Source organism: Hypomesus transpacificus, chromosome 14, assembly GCF_021917145.1.
Source record: "Hypomesus transpacificus isolate Combined female chromosome 14, fHypTra1, whole genome shotgun sequence".
NCBI lineage: Eukaryota > Metazoa > Chordata > Actinopteri > Osmeriformes > Osmeridae > Hypomesus > Hypomesus transpacificus.
This window is the reverse complement of record NC_061073.1, coordinates 6,222,994-6,237,440: the sequence shown is the minus strand read 5'-3', so window position 1 is coordinate 6,237,440 and position 14,447 is coordinate 6,222,994. Positions and strand designations below refer to the sequence as shown.

Sequence of the window (14,447 nt, the reverse complement as noted above, 5' to 3'; positions counted from 1 at the left end):
CATGTTCAACTCTGCAGTGCACATCTTTGACTGGTAAATATCTCACACAAAGATTGACATATAGAGGAATTAACCAGACATTAGATAATGTGGCGCAGTTTTCCAGATCTATGAAGATGAAGATTAAGGTATCAATCCCAGAAATGATTTTCAAGTAACCTTTAATAAAAAAATTAAAAGAACATTGCATAACTGTACAATTAAATACAACAAATCCATCCATTTAAAGACAAAAACTGCACAAAAATAAAACACATTTGTACAAAACACAAGTCTAAACTGTCAGAGTATCCTTGTCCTTGCCAATACAAGATAGCTTGTCTAGTTCAAGTGTGAGAAGGCTGGTTTGAGAAAAGGTCTGGCGTTGGTTTGAGGTACAGGGATGGCCATGAAGCCTGGCCTCCTCCCTACTGGTCCTGATGGCGATGATGATGATGAAGATGCAGCCGACCTGGTGGAGCCTGTGCCTGCAGACTGGCCACGACCCCTGGAACTGGATGTCCAGGATTTGTTGCGACTGTAGCCACTGCACAAGAGAATCACAGAAGTCAGTGAAACAAAACTAAAACAAACTAGCAGATGGAATTATAAAATATTTCACCGTACTACACACACCTTTTGGAATTGTAGTTTTGGTTGCCGTAGGCCTTCCTTTTTTTGGATGTATTAAAGGCGGGCGCTTTCTTTCTCTTCTGTCCTCTGTTTTGTTTTTGGCCTGTTGTGTTGCTAAAGTAGCTTGACGGTCCGCTGTCGTCATCATCATCGCCCTCATTGTCTCGTGTCATGTCTATCCATCTGTCAGTGTTCCCTGGGTTGGCGCCCCGCTCGTCCTCTGCTGCTGGGGTACAAACACCAGCATGAATCAACACTTTGGCCTCCAGAAACTTCCAGAAGTGGGGTCACACAGGGTGTGTGTGTGTGTGTGTGTGTGGTGTAGCAAACCAGGGGAGTCAGACCAGCCAATCCGCCACCGAAGGCGGGTACATAGACTTCAATTAGGGGAGGTGATAGAAGGAGTCTATCTGCCTGTCGAAATGCTACAGCCACTTGGCACATGGCAGTGGTCACACCTGGAGCCCATCAGATAATCAGGGAAGGGCATAAAGGGAGCCAGCCCAAGGCCGCAGGAGGGAGAGAGGACCAGAGAGACTACCCTGGAGGAGCGTTGCCCAAACAAGAGCCTGGCTGGAACCAACTGACCTTTTCCTCTGCTTTTACCCCCACAGAACCACACCCCATGAAGGACAGCAGACCCCGGACGGGAAGAAACCTGAGTTAAAGTTTGTCCCACTACCCTTACCCTGAAATCTATTAGTAAAAGAACAATTTATGTTAACGCCAAGTGTCTAAGTCCTATTTTATTATGTATCGGGCCTTCAAGTCCCCTGGGTTGCTACAGTGTGTGTGGGAGGGTGTGTGGTTACTAACCGGGCAGCTTCCACTGTGAGTATCTCTGCAGCAGCTCGATGACCTCTGCCCCGTACTTCTCCAGCTTGTCCTCCGTCACGCCGTCTATCTGCAGGAGCATGTCCGCGTCTGCCGACAGCGTCTCTGTCGGCAGGAAACGGAAGAAAACACTCGGTCACTAACTTAGTACGGGAGTACCAAAACTGAAGAACTGGATCGGCTCAACTACAGCAATCCTTTGAAATGTGTGTGTGGAGGATTCAAAACTCACCGGCTATCTTCTTCAGAGTGGCGAAGGAGAAGATGTTGTAGTAATGAATGCCAAACACCTTGCCCAGCTTCTTGCACAGCTCTGTGAGCTCCTGGAGACACTTCTGGACCATCTCCTCTCTCTGAGAAACGCTCTTGGCCACGGAGGCTTTGTGTTTCCTGATGCTGGAGGCCGACTCTGTCTCAAAGAACTCCACCTGGGAGGAGACACGAGGTAGTAGGTAGTACACTGGTAGGCCTGGTTGAGACATGGTAATGATCCACTGCAATATAGATTGTTCCTTGGCACTAACTGCTAAAATACTGTGATAACTGTGCTCTTTGATTATCTGCTGTGCTTGCAAGATACATTCTATGTTACTTTGGATGAAAGATGCTGATAAATAAATAAAATGTAACGTGTGTAAAGAAATCCATCGAAAAAACCTTTAGTGCACTGAGGCAGTTTCATATCTAGTAAACAGGAACTGAATCGATGGCTGGGTTATTTATACACCTATTTAGTTCCATAAAGCCAGTGTGTGTAATTAGTATCTATTCGTTGAGCTGACCTGCATCTGTCCATTTAGCACATTCATGGCCTTCGGTCCAGCAGAGATGTACGCTATGGCCTGGCCGTTGCTACCGATAAAAAGGTCTTCCACTAGGATGTTGTCCAGCACCAGCTTCTTAAACAGACGGTCTGCGTTGTGTCTGGACAAGGCTGCTCCCATCCCAAACATCCCTGTCTGCACCTTGGCATTGTTCTTACCTGGTAAAGCCCAATGCAAAAACACAAACATGAAAATCGTCCGGTCCTGGACATTTTGAAACTTGAGTGAGACTATTGTTCTATCTGCAAGGGATTTCATAACTGTACCCTGGAAAATGTCCACCAGCATGTTAAGGGTCAGTCGGTTTTGGTTGGAGGACCTGCCGTATCTGCACCCCACTTTCTCACAGTGCTCCTGGACAAACCTGACGATCTTCTTCACGTCCTCAGTCATGTTCCTCTGTTTGTATTGCTGGAAACACAGACAGGGGAATCAATCGCCTCATTTTGTATGTTTTCATCATAATGCATGGTATTGAAGTAATGTGTAGACTCTAAGCTTTAAGGGGGTGAAGAGTGTCTCTGTGGGCTGGCCCTCACATGAGGCTTAGCACAGTTGTCGCAGATGACGTCCGGGTGGTCTTTGCAAAAGCTGGGGTTGAATTTGTGCTCTCCAAAGTAAGCCAGCAGCTGAATCCTCCTACAGTCCATCACATTTTCACAGAAATGCACCATGCTGTGGAGGTTGTTGAAGTGCGTGGCTTTCGTGTCTCGGTTGCCATCTTTATCCACTGCGGTCAAAACGAGAGAAGGGAGTTACATCTGAATAAAAGTCCAATGAGAAGTTTTGAAGAGGACACAATAAAAACACATGGAATATCATAGGACACAGGTGACCGTGATCAGAAGCCTTGAAGGCCAAACCAAGACGGGACCCTGGCACGACTGGTTTCAGATCTACGTACTGCTGATGATTCTCTTGATGCGGATGACGTCAGTGTAGGAGTAGAAGAGGACGCAGTGGGAGATCTCCCCGTCCCTGCCTGCCCTGCCGGACTCCTGGTAGTAGCCCTCCACAGACTTAGGCAAACTGGCATGGATCACATAGCGTACGTCCGGTTTGTCGATACCCATCCCGAAGGCTATGGTGGCACATATCACCTACAAGAGGAACACGTCGTCAAATCCTGGAGATCCATACAGAGTAGATCCAACGCCTCATCTGTTGGCCCGAGAGCGGGCCCCTCACCTGACATCCGTCCTGGTTGATCCATTTGTTCTGGACGTACTCTCTGTCGTTATCGTTGAGACCTGCATGATAGGCCAGTGCCTGGATCCCTGCCCTCTGGAGACTTACTGCCATGGTGTCACAGTCATTCCTGGACAGGCAGTACACTATGCCCGAGTCTCCTGCACGGGCCAAACAGAGAGAAGAGCAGTCTTGGTGGTACTAATCAGAACACAACTAGACCACCTATTGGCTCTTCAGGGAGGGGACTCTTACGTGGATAATGCTTCTTGATCCAGCCGATGCAGTCTTCGTCAACCTTCTTGGGTTTTTTGGGCAGCACGACATACTTGAGGTTGGTCCGGTTGAAGCTCATCGTGAACCTGGGAAACACACACAAGGGTTTCCAACAGCTGCCTGTAACACAGTTAGACAGTTGGATTGGTGGCTAGGCCAAGACCGGGCTCTGTGAAGGACGTACAACTGGGGCCGGCTCATCTGCAACTGGTTGAGGATGTCCTTCTGGACGCGGGGGGTGGCGGTGGCAGTAAGGGCCATGATGGGCACTTTGGGGAACTTCTGCCTCAGCTCGTGCATCCGCTTGTAGTCAGGCCTGAAGTCGTGACCCCACTGAGAGACAAGACGACACGACAGGGCTCAGCCACGGCCTCCGCCTTCACACACACACACATATGGACGGCGGGCCATGGTTAACTTACCTGACTGACGCAGTGAGCCTCGTCGATGACAAAGCGAGCCAGGAGGCCTCGCTCATACAGGTTCTCCAGGGCGCTGATCATCCTGTGACTGGCACACACCTGGGGAGGAAGACGCGCACTCAGACACGGCTAGGAGATTTCCCACAAGGCTCGGCAAACCATGAGAACCGCACACAGTTTTTCAAACTGTGATTTCAAATTGTGATTATGTAGGAATGTTCAAGGCTCCTACCTTCTCAGGAGTGGCGTACAGCAGTTTGATTATGGGGTCTTTCTTGGACAGCTGCATGTAGATGTTGGCAGCTTCTCTATCAGTCTTTTCACCAGACAAACTTGTGGCCGGGATCTTTTATGTAAGGATATTTGAATTCATAACCATCTCAAGATCAGAAGAAACATCCAGTCTAATATGGAGCTAGAAAGCTGACAAAAGTATCTGAATTTGAATATGAAAGATCTGAAATATTTGTGTGTCGAATTTCATAAAATTGAAATATTTTGCTGTTGAATATATAATATCTGAATTATTTTGATCCAAAAATACAAATTTCTAAAATTCAGATTGCAGGAATTCAGATTCTTGAAATTCAGATTCTTGAAATTCAGATTGCTGAAATTCAGATTCAGATTTTGTCTGAACTAGGCCAAAGGTAAAACAGCTGGCTTTCACAGGAAAAAGTAGACGATTTCAGAACGACCGAACTTTACCTCAGAACAAACTGAGTTGCTAGTTGGAGGAATACCCAGATCACACATATGTATCTGGGATAGCACACATACGTCCTGATGTGTAGAAGATACGTCGGCAAGATCTAGTATGGAGATCGTTGGCATTTGATCGAAACTAACTTCCAGACGACAATCACACCCGGCCGCACTACAGATATATCCTGTTAACCATAGATAACTCCTTCTATCTATGCTGTTAAATACTTTGTCCGATCTCTCAGACAGCAAATATTTCACTATCCATATCCATGTCACTCAGGAAATGAACATAGCCTATAGGCTGAACATTGACTTTGATAGGAATAAGGAGACAATGAAAAATATGCTTGACCATCCAAAATTGGCTATTAGTAATACAGTAGCTAGCTAGCGTGACTTGATTCAACCTGGATTTTCTGTGTGGGTATTATAATTAAGAGACACAATTGAAGTTCATGATTTTATATCAGGCTGGATGTTGATGCCATCAAACTCTTAAAAGAACTCCAACACGGAAAAGAGAACAACGGAACATAATTTTTATAGGCTATAGCTTTGCCAGTTCTTCCGCGTCTTCCATCGGTCTCCGCCGCCCTCTGACTCTATCTCGACTCACTTGGTAACAATAACTGCCGATTGTGGCAGAGGAGAAGACACAAGTTTTTACAAGTTTCAAAAGCACTTGGTCCATACTCTTCCTCCAACGAGCAACTCTTAGCTTTTGTTCTGGGGTAAAATTCGGTCAGAGAATGTCTAGATTCGGTCGTTCTGAAATCGTCTACTTTTCCCTGTGAAGGCAAGCTGTTTCACCTTTGGCCTAGTTCAGACAAAATCTGAATCTGAATTTCCGCAATCTGAATTTCAGCAATCTGAATTTCAAGAATCAGAATTCCTGCAATCTGAATTTTAGAAATTTGTATTTTTGGATCAAAATAATTGAGTTTTATTAAATTCGGCATACAAATAATTCAGAAATTATATATTCAACAGCAACATATTTCAGTTTTATGAAATTCGACACACAAATATTTCAGATCTTTCATATTCAAATTCAGATACTTTAGTCAGCTTTCTAGCTCCATAGTCTAACAGCTACTGCACTGCCCTATTTAGACAGAGCAGTATCAGTACATGACACAACACTGCTCTTTATGCCATGAATATCTCTAAATTCCCCAAAGTTCCACTAATGAACCTAAAGCCCGAAGGCCAGTATACATCACTGGGTGTACTGGTTTTAGCTACTCAACTGTTTCTCTTTTATTCTTTGCTATTGTGTTTATATTTAAATACAATTAATAAATTTCCATAATCCACAGGGTTATTTTGTAATTTAGTCAACATTTCCCTAAATGTTCCCTATCTAAATAACAGGTCAAATGACTTACATCCAGAGTGGTGAGCTTTTGAACCTGGTCTACAATGAGTGACTTCAATGGGGAGATCACTATAGTGACCCCTGGGGACACACAAGCAGGCAGCTGGTAGCACAAGCTCTTACCCCCACCTGAAACATACAAACACACCATCAGAAAAACAACAGGAGTTCCTTGTAAGGTATGGAAGCAAATCGTGACCAAAATTCAAATGAAAATGCATTTCCAGAAATGCATTTTCATTTTCAAGAACGTGGCTGCAAAATCGTGACCACAATTCAAATTCAAATGCATTTTCAGAAATGCATTTTCATTTTAAGAACGTGGCTGCAAAATCGTGACCACAATTCAAATTCAAATGTATTTCCAGAAATGCATTTTCATTTTAAGAATGTGGCTGCATTATTTGACTCATAAATCAAATTAGTACTGATTAGTACTGAGCGGACATTGCATTTTCATTTTCATGTTCTGCCCGCAAAGAACTGCCCATAATTCGAAAACGAAAATGCATTCTGAGCGGCGCAGTAGAGTGACGTCAGTAGCCGCTCTTCTTCAGCTCCCTGCTGACCGAGCTACCCATCTTGTTCGGTAGGGGGCGGTGTGCACATACGCATTGCATTACATGACAAATGTGCCGGGAAATTGATTGAACTGCCGGGTCTTTAGAGGACGCATCACAGATCATGGCGCTCCCTCAAATTGTGCAGACACTGATAGAATTAGCTGAGCTGGTAGAAACTAATAATATATCTGAGTCTGATGCCCGTGACCGAGTAGAACAAGTCACAGAGAGCTTGGCTGCATACTCTGCCGTCACAGACGTACACATTAATGAGGTTGCCATAGTAAACCTCTCTTCAGTCCTGGAACGGCTGGATGCTGTGGAGCCTCAAATGGGACGGGGACGACCAACCATCCACATCCCGTTCGAGTCCATCGAAAACTATTTATTAAATGGTTTAAAAATAAAGGACATAGCGGAGCTGTTGTCGGCCACCAGACCATCCGTCGGAGGATGCAAAGCAACGGATTTACGGAGCTAGAAAGCTGACAAAAGTATCTGAATTTGAATATGAAAGATCTGAAATATTTGTGTCTCGAATTTCATAAAACTGAAATATATTGCTGTTGAATATATAATATCTGAATTATTTGTATGCCAAATTTAATACAACTGAATTATTTTGATCCAAAAATAAAACATTCTAAAATTCAGATTGCAGGAATTCAGATTCTTGAAATTCAGATTGCGGAAATTCAAATTCAGATTGCGGAAATTCAGATTTTGTCTGAACCAGGCCAAAGGTGAAACAGCTTGCTTTCACAGGAAAAAGTAGACCATTTAATAAATAGTTTTCGATGGACTCGAACGGGATGTGGATGGTTGGTCGTCCCCGTCCCATTTGAGGCTCCACAGCATCCAGCCGTTCCAGGACTGAAGAGAGGTTTACTATGGCAACCTCATTAATGTGTACGTCTGTGACGGCAGAGTATGCAGCCAAGCTCTCTGTGACTTGTTCTACTCGGTCACGGGCATCAGACTCAGATATATTATTAGTTTCTACCAGCTCAGCTAATTCTATCAGTGTCTGCACAATTTGAGGGAGCGCCATGATCTGTGATGCGTCCTCTAAAGACCCGGCAGTTCAATCAATTTCCCGGCACATTTGTCATGTAATGCAATGCGTATGTGCACACCGCCCCCTACCGAACAAGATGGGTAGCTCGGTCAGCAGGGAGCTGAAGAAGAGCGGCTACTGACGTCACTCTACTGCGCCGCTCAGAATGCATTTTCGTTTTTGAATTATGGGCAGTTCTTTGCGGGCAGAACATGAAAATGAAAATGCAATGTCCGCTCAGTACTAATCAGTACTAATTTGATTTATTTGTATGCATTATTTGACTAATGCAGCCACATTCTTAAAATGAAAATGCATTTCTGAAAATACATTTGAATTTGAATTGTGGTCACGATTTTGCAGCCACGTTCTTAAAATGAAAATGCATTTCTGAAAATGCATTTGAATTTGAATTGTGGTCACGATTTTGCAGCCACGTTCTTGAAAATGAAAATGCATTTCTGGAAATGCATTTGAATTTGAATTGTGGTCACGATTTTGCAGCCACGTTCTTAAAATGAAAATGCATTTCTGGAAATGCATTTTCATTTTCAAATTTTACATTTCAAATTGAATTTTGGTATCTATTTGCTGGGGCATATTTTGAAAATTAAATTTCAAATGTCTTTTTCGTTTTCATTTTAATTAAGGGAAAGAATGAGCAGTCTTAAAGAAGAAAATTAAAATGCAAATAGGATGATTGAATACTAATTTGATTTATGAGTCAAATAATGCAGCCACATTCTTAAAATGAAAATGCATTTCTGGAAATGCATTTTCATTTGAATTTTGGTCACGATTTGCTTCCATAGTAAGGTAGGTATGAACTACTCATGTATGATGTGTGGTATGCAACTTCATCAACGACCCACCAGTGGGCATCAGAATAAACGTGTCCTCTCCCAGTAGAGCAGCATTGATAGCCTCAAGCTGATTAAAGCGGAACTGATGAAGACCAAATCGCTTGTGGAAGATCTTCATCATCTCTGAAGCGTGGGGGAAGTTGAACCCTCGGAAGCGATCATGGGCAGGATTTCTATATGTAGACTCTTTAAAAACAAAAACACAATATGACAAGCAGGAAGGAGTACAAGACAAGAAGATATACAAATATTTGTAGACAGACAGATCTCAACTCAAATCTAGCACTTCCTACCTGGAGAGGAGATCTTTGGGGCAGGCTTAGAGGCAGGAGCTGGAGTGACTGGTCTCTTCTCCCAGCTCAACTTAGTGGGTCCTCCCTCCTTGACTGCTGACGTCACGGTGCGGGAGTTAAACCGAGATGTTGAAGAGCTTGCCGCTTCATCAAAGTAGTCAGGGATGTCTGACTCGTTCAGGTCATCTATATCAAAGTTGTCATTGAAGAAGTCATCGAGCTCTGTCTCTACTGGAGCCGAGGCAGCCACTGCTGAAGCACTGTTCTCCCATCTGCTCTGGACAGCTGCTGGTCTCTTAGGAGAGAAGAAGAGCTCAGGGACATCCAGGTCATCAATAGTTACGTCTGTAGGCAGGTCACACGGTATCGAGAGGACACAAGCTGATGGGGAGTCCGTGTTACTCTGGCGTCTAATTAGTGGTTTCGCCTTTTGTCCTCTGATGTATGAATCGGCTATGGTGCTGGGCTTCCATGACGTTCTGGGAGTCTGAACTTCATTGATGAGGCAGTCAGAGTCCTCGAACATGCTGCTATTGTAGTCTACTGATATAGCGGACGTCCTGCTAAATGGTTTCTTGGAGGGGTTCCTGGAGGACGTAGTGCTGGGAGTGGGAAGTGAAAAGGAAGGCTTCTCTTTATCGCTGGGTTCCAAGATCACGATGCTGTCTGGCTGGGTCTTGATTATAGACGTGTCACTTCCCTTGGCAAGAATCCTTTTTCTGTGGGTAAAAAGATGCTTGTGTTGACATGAGAAGGTTCCTTTACCGAGTACTGTCTCAGTGTAAACACAAACAAAATACCTGTGAGCCCTGAGGAGTAGCAGCTCTGTTCCACAGGACAGGCCTATTATGGCATGCTCAGGAATGGAATCCACTAGAGAACAGATGGATTCCATGATGCTGAAGAGCTGGTCATCTGTCTTGTGATTAGTGACTATGGGACCAAAAGAAAAGATCACAGATGAAAACAAAATGCGTTTAAAACGAGACATTCACAGCGATGGGGAAGGTTTCAAGAGAATAAACTCAACTCACCACTTTTTTCAGGATGGGCATCTGAGACACTGTGCAGGCTTGACACAGACTTCACTGTTGAGACAGGGCTTATGTCTGTACTGGCTGAACCAGCAGGTTGCAATCTGGAAACACTACAAATCAAGCAACACATAAACACATCAGTAAAAACACACTGTATACTGAAAAGCTACCAGATTCAAATGAGTTCTCCTATGAACGGCACCTTCTCCTAGAAAAAAATGAAGGACTGTACTCTTCAGGCTGGGGGGATGGAGGGATGTAATCCAAGTCATCTTCTGGTTCCTTATAGTCAACATCTATTATATCTGGGTCAACCCATGTTTTCTTATGACCTAAAATAAGACAAGGAGAGTAGAGAGTCTCTTTACAGATGCAATCTCATGCTAATCAGCCAATAAAACATTGACCAAAATAAAATACTAATACTGTCTCACCTGTCCGACTTCCTCTGGCTGTACTGGTCTCAGCAGTAATTTCCTCTTCACTGTCACTCAAAACTGACTTGGATGGAGCAGTGGGCCGTCTCTTAGCCATCTGAATAGGGGAATCCTTCTCCGGTGCCCACTCTTCATCCTGGGTGTGTGTGTCTCTTGGGCAAACATCAGGGATGCCTGCAATGGGCTGTTCTGAGCCCTCTGTAGCGATCTCTTTCCCAGCCAGAGGATCCTTTTTCACAGCATGGCTGTTTGCCAGGTCCAGTCCAAGTCCTGGGATGTCTTCATCTGTTCTGTTCGTTCTATGTGGTGCTTTTCCACTTGAGAGGGTTCTGCCTGGGCTTGGTAGAGCCTTTTTGCCCTTGACAGGGGTTTCAAAGTCATCCAAATCATCCCAAGCATTCACAGGAAACCCAAATGACCCGTCAAGTCCTGCGGCTTTGCTGCCATTGCTAACAGTGAATGAACTTTCCGACTTTGTCAAAGCAGGTCCATCAGACGCAATGGACGTAGGAAATGTTGTAACAGACTTGCTCAGAGGATGTGAGCTGAACACAGGATTGCTGGAATCCGACTTGTATTCAGAGCTTAGAAAGTGGTTGTTGATTTTGACAACTGGTGGGTTAGGCTTGGTTGAAAATATCAAAGGAAGTTTAGTTATTGCGTTGTTTTGAGGGATGTTGACACTCCTGTAAGCCAAGACATTTGAGTTGTTTACCTTTGTGGGTATTTCTACTTTAGTGATGCCTGATGAAGACTTCTTTCTGAAACAAAATGCTCTGGAATCAAATTAAAAAAACATTACAAATTAGATACAAGTTTCCAAAACTTTCCATCACGTTGTGAATGTGGCAATTCAACATTAGCAAGTTTCCCAAATTAATATATTGGAGGTCCATGGTGTTGACTACACTAACTGATACTGGCTAGCAGTGGTCTGCTGTTACAAAAACACCATGTAAATACCTACCCCGGCTTTGGTTTGGCTAACGCCAGTCTACTCTGAGCTGCATTACTATGCTTCTGGAGCTGCTCTTTCAGGTTATTTTGCGGAAGACAGGACATTGCAGCAAGCTAAGTTCAAGTCAAATCAGCCAGGACACGTAGCTTTATACATTAAATGGATACTGTAGTGTAGCTACTGTTGCTAGCTTGCGACATGTTGTCATCTGTTGTCATTGCTAGTCGAAGTCATAGACGCGCTCATAACGTTTAAACATGTTCTTTTTTTTGTTTTAAAAATCGTATATTATCCGTGTTTTGTCTCCATTATATATTGTTAAGCCGTCCTATGTAGAAAGACAACATTTAATTTGTAGTGACTTCAGCTTGAAGCCACAATAACGTAGCAGCAGGACTAGCAGCTCGCTCAATTGAATGGATGATCATTTTTGCGCCTGTTTACACAGCTTGCCATTGGCAGAAATCTTCTTCCTGGCTTCTCATTTGTTTCCTGTCTGCTGGTCATTGTGGGAAATGTAGTCGCACAAAAAGGAATGCAAAAACACATGCTAGGATGCAACCTGCATTATGCATGCTGGCGGCGGTATTACTAACTACTTACTAACCGAGAGTGAGGTCATGCCGGGAAATATCAAACTGAGGCTTGAGCGTATCGACCGAGCCTTAGCGAGGTAGGCTACTATGGAAGCAAATCGTGACCAAAATTCAAATGAAAATGCATTTCCAGAAATGCATTTTCATTTTAAGAATGTGGCTGCATTATTTGACTCATAAATGAAATTAGTAATCAGTCATCCTATTTGCATTTTAATTTTATTCCTTAAGACTGCTCATTCTTTCACTTAATTAAAATGAAAATGAAAAAGACATTTGAAATTTAATTTTCAAAATATGCCCCAGCAAATAGATACCAAAATTCAATTTGAAATGTAAAATTTGAAAATGAAAATGCATTTCCAGGAATGCATTTTCATTTTAAGAACGTGGCTGCAAAATCGTGACCACAATTCAAATTCAAATGCATTACCAGAAATGCATTTTCATTTTCAGAACGTGGCTGCAAAATCGTGACCACAATTCAAATTCAAATGCATTTCCAGAAATGCATTTTCATTTTAAGAATGTGGCTGCATTATTTGACTCATAAATAAAATTAGTAATCAATCATCCTATTTGCATTTGCATTTTCTTCATCAAGACTGCACATGTTATGCCATAATAAAAAAAAAACAGAGCGGACATTGCATTTTCATTTTCATGTTCTGCCCGCAAAGAACTGCCCATAATTCGAAAACGAAAATGCATTCTGAGCGGCGCAGTAGAGTGACGTCAGTAGCCGCTCTTCTTCAGCTCCCTGCTGACCGAGCTACCCATCTTGTTCGGTAGGGGGCGGTGTGCACATACGCATTGCATTACATGGCAAATGTGCCGGGAAATTGATTGAATTGCCGGGTCTTTAGAGGACGCATCACAGATCATGGCGCTCCCTCAAATTGTGCAGACACTGATAGAATTAGCTGAGCTGGTAGAAACTAATAATATATCTGAGTCTGATGCCCGTGACTGAGTAAAACAAGTCACAGAGAGCTTGGCTGCATACTCTGCCGTCACAGACGTACACATTAATGAGGTTGCCATAGTAAACCTCTCTTCAGTCCTGGAACGGCTGGATGCTGTGGAGCCTCAAATGGGACGGGGACGACCAACCATCCACATCCCGTTCGAGTCCATCGAAAACTATGGGCAACTGTAACTTACTTTACGCTTCCTTGAAAAAAAAAATGTTTTAAGAGGAAATTATGATCGATATCCGCCGTGTTGCTCTGTCTAGTTTTCTCGGAAAGGGACGAAACGGTACCCCTTCTCTGCAGAACGCATAAAAATGGGACGTAAAGTTCACGTTTAAATAATATACGAAACAGAGGCTATGTGAAGTCTATGGAAGCCCATTTCCACCAGTAAAAAAAAAGAGAAAGATGATAAATTAAGTAATAATTATGAGATAGCCTAAATCGAAACGATGAGATACGTAAGTCGTAATTATGAGATAGCCTACTAACTACTTAGGCCTACTAACCGAGAGTGAGGTAGCCTAATGCCGGGAAATATCAAACCTCGGCTTTGCTGTATTGACCTCACTATCGCTCGGTCGATACGTTCAAGCCTCAGTTTGATATTTCCAGGCATGACCGAACGGTCGAGGTTCGTAAGTTGTTTATTACATGGCATTTTTAACTCTTTTCATTTTGTAAATGAAAATAAATGGTAGGCTAATTGTAGCTAGCTCTCAAGTCTTCTCACGGTGTTTCAGGTGTTACCTAGCAACCAATTACTTTTGATAGAAAGCGGACAACACGTTTCTGCTAAAATGGCTTTTTTCCAACACAAACAAATAAAGACTCTTTTAGAAAGTTAACCATTTCTTCGTTGCTGTTGATGTCTTCAGTATCTTCTGGATAGTAAAACTCAGCTGACTCAGAGAATGTCTAATATAGAGAGAACCATAGATATATATAAATATCTATGGAGAGAACTGCCACTCTCGGGAAACTTCCGGGTTCTGAACTGGTTGCAGTTCCATGTGAGGGCGCTAACGAGCGAGTGCAGAATGAATGGAGGTCTATGGAGCGGTACCCCTCAAAATCCACTTTTCTCAGGATATAATTTTTTGTCTAGTAATTTGAATTCTGAATTCGAAAGGGGAGGCAAAAAAATACACACTGCTGGCTGTTAGATTGTTTTAAAGTCGCCTTTCTGTTCTAAAAAGCGTTTGACATGTCATTGTCGTCTACACATCGTACGACCAGAGCTACTACTTTACGGCAAGCTCTGGTCACTTACTTTTTTCTCTCAGGGCATCGACAACACAGCTGACAGGTTGGCTCTCCCTGTCAATACACATGCTAGAAAGAGTTTTGGGTTGCCCCCCCCCCCCCCCCCCCCCGTTGTAATGAACGAATGAGTCGAAAAAAGATTTGTTCATTTTACTGAACGA

General features: G+C 43.4%; 1 protein-coding gene across 4 annotated transcripts; it reads right to left on the bottom strand.

Annotated features, from left to right (window-relative positions):
- Window positions 1–145: 145 nt before the first annotated feature.
- On the bottom strand, window positions 146–11,867 carry blm (BLM RecQ like helicase). 4 transcript variants are annotated; one of them, XM_047034136.1, is made up of 22 exons: window positions 11,460–11,867; window positions 11,208–11,268; window positions 10,490–11,117; window positions 10,258–10,387; window positions 10,053–10,165; window positions 9,819–9,951; window positions 9,019–9,737; window positions 8,735–8,911; window positions 6,253–6,371; window positions 4,389–4,502; window positions 4,157–4,255; window positions 3,919–4,067; window positions 3,714–3,820; window positions 3,459–3,619; window positions 3,175–3,370; window positions 2,810–3,000; window positions 2,537–2,681; window positions 2,229–2,428; window positions 1,679–1,874; window positions 1,429–1,551; window positions 616–838; window positions 146–526 (listed from the first exon to the last, which is right to left on the bottom strand). In XM_047034136.1, exons 1-22 carry the CDS (start codon window positions 11,552–11,554, stop codon window positions 322–324), a joined length of 4,284 nt encoding a protein of 1,427 aa, XP_046890092.1. In that variant the 5' UTR covers window positions 11,555–11,867; the 3' UTR covers window positions 146–321. The 4 variants fall into 4 exon arrangements, with proteins under 4 accessions (XP_046890092.1, XP_046890088.1, XP_046890089.1 ...); XM_047034132.1 differs by having other exon boundaries at window positions 10,490–11,268; XM_047034133.1 differs by having other exon boundaries at window positions 616–835; window positions 10,490–11,268.
- Between the last annotated feature and the right edge of the window lie 2,580 nt (window positions 11,868–14,447).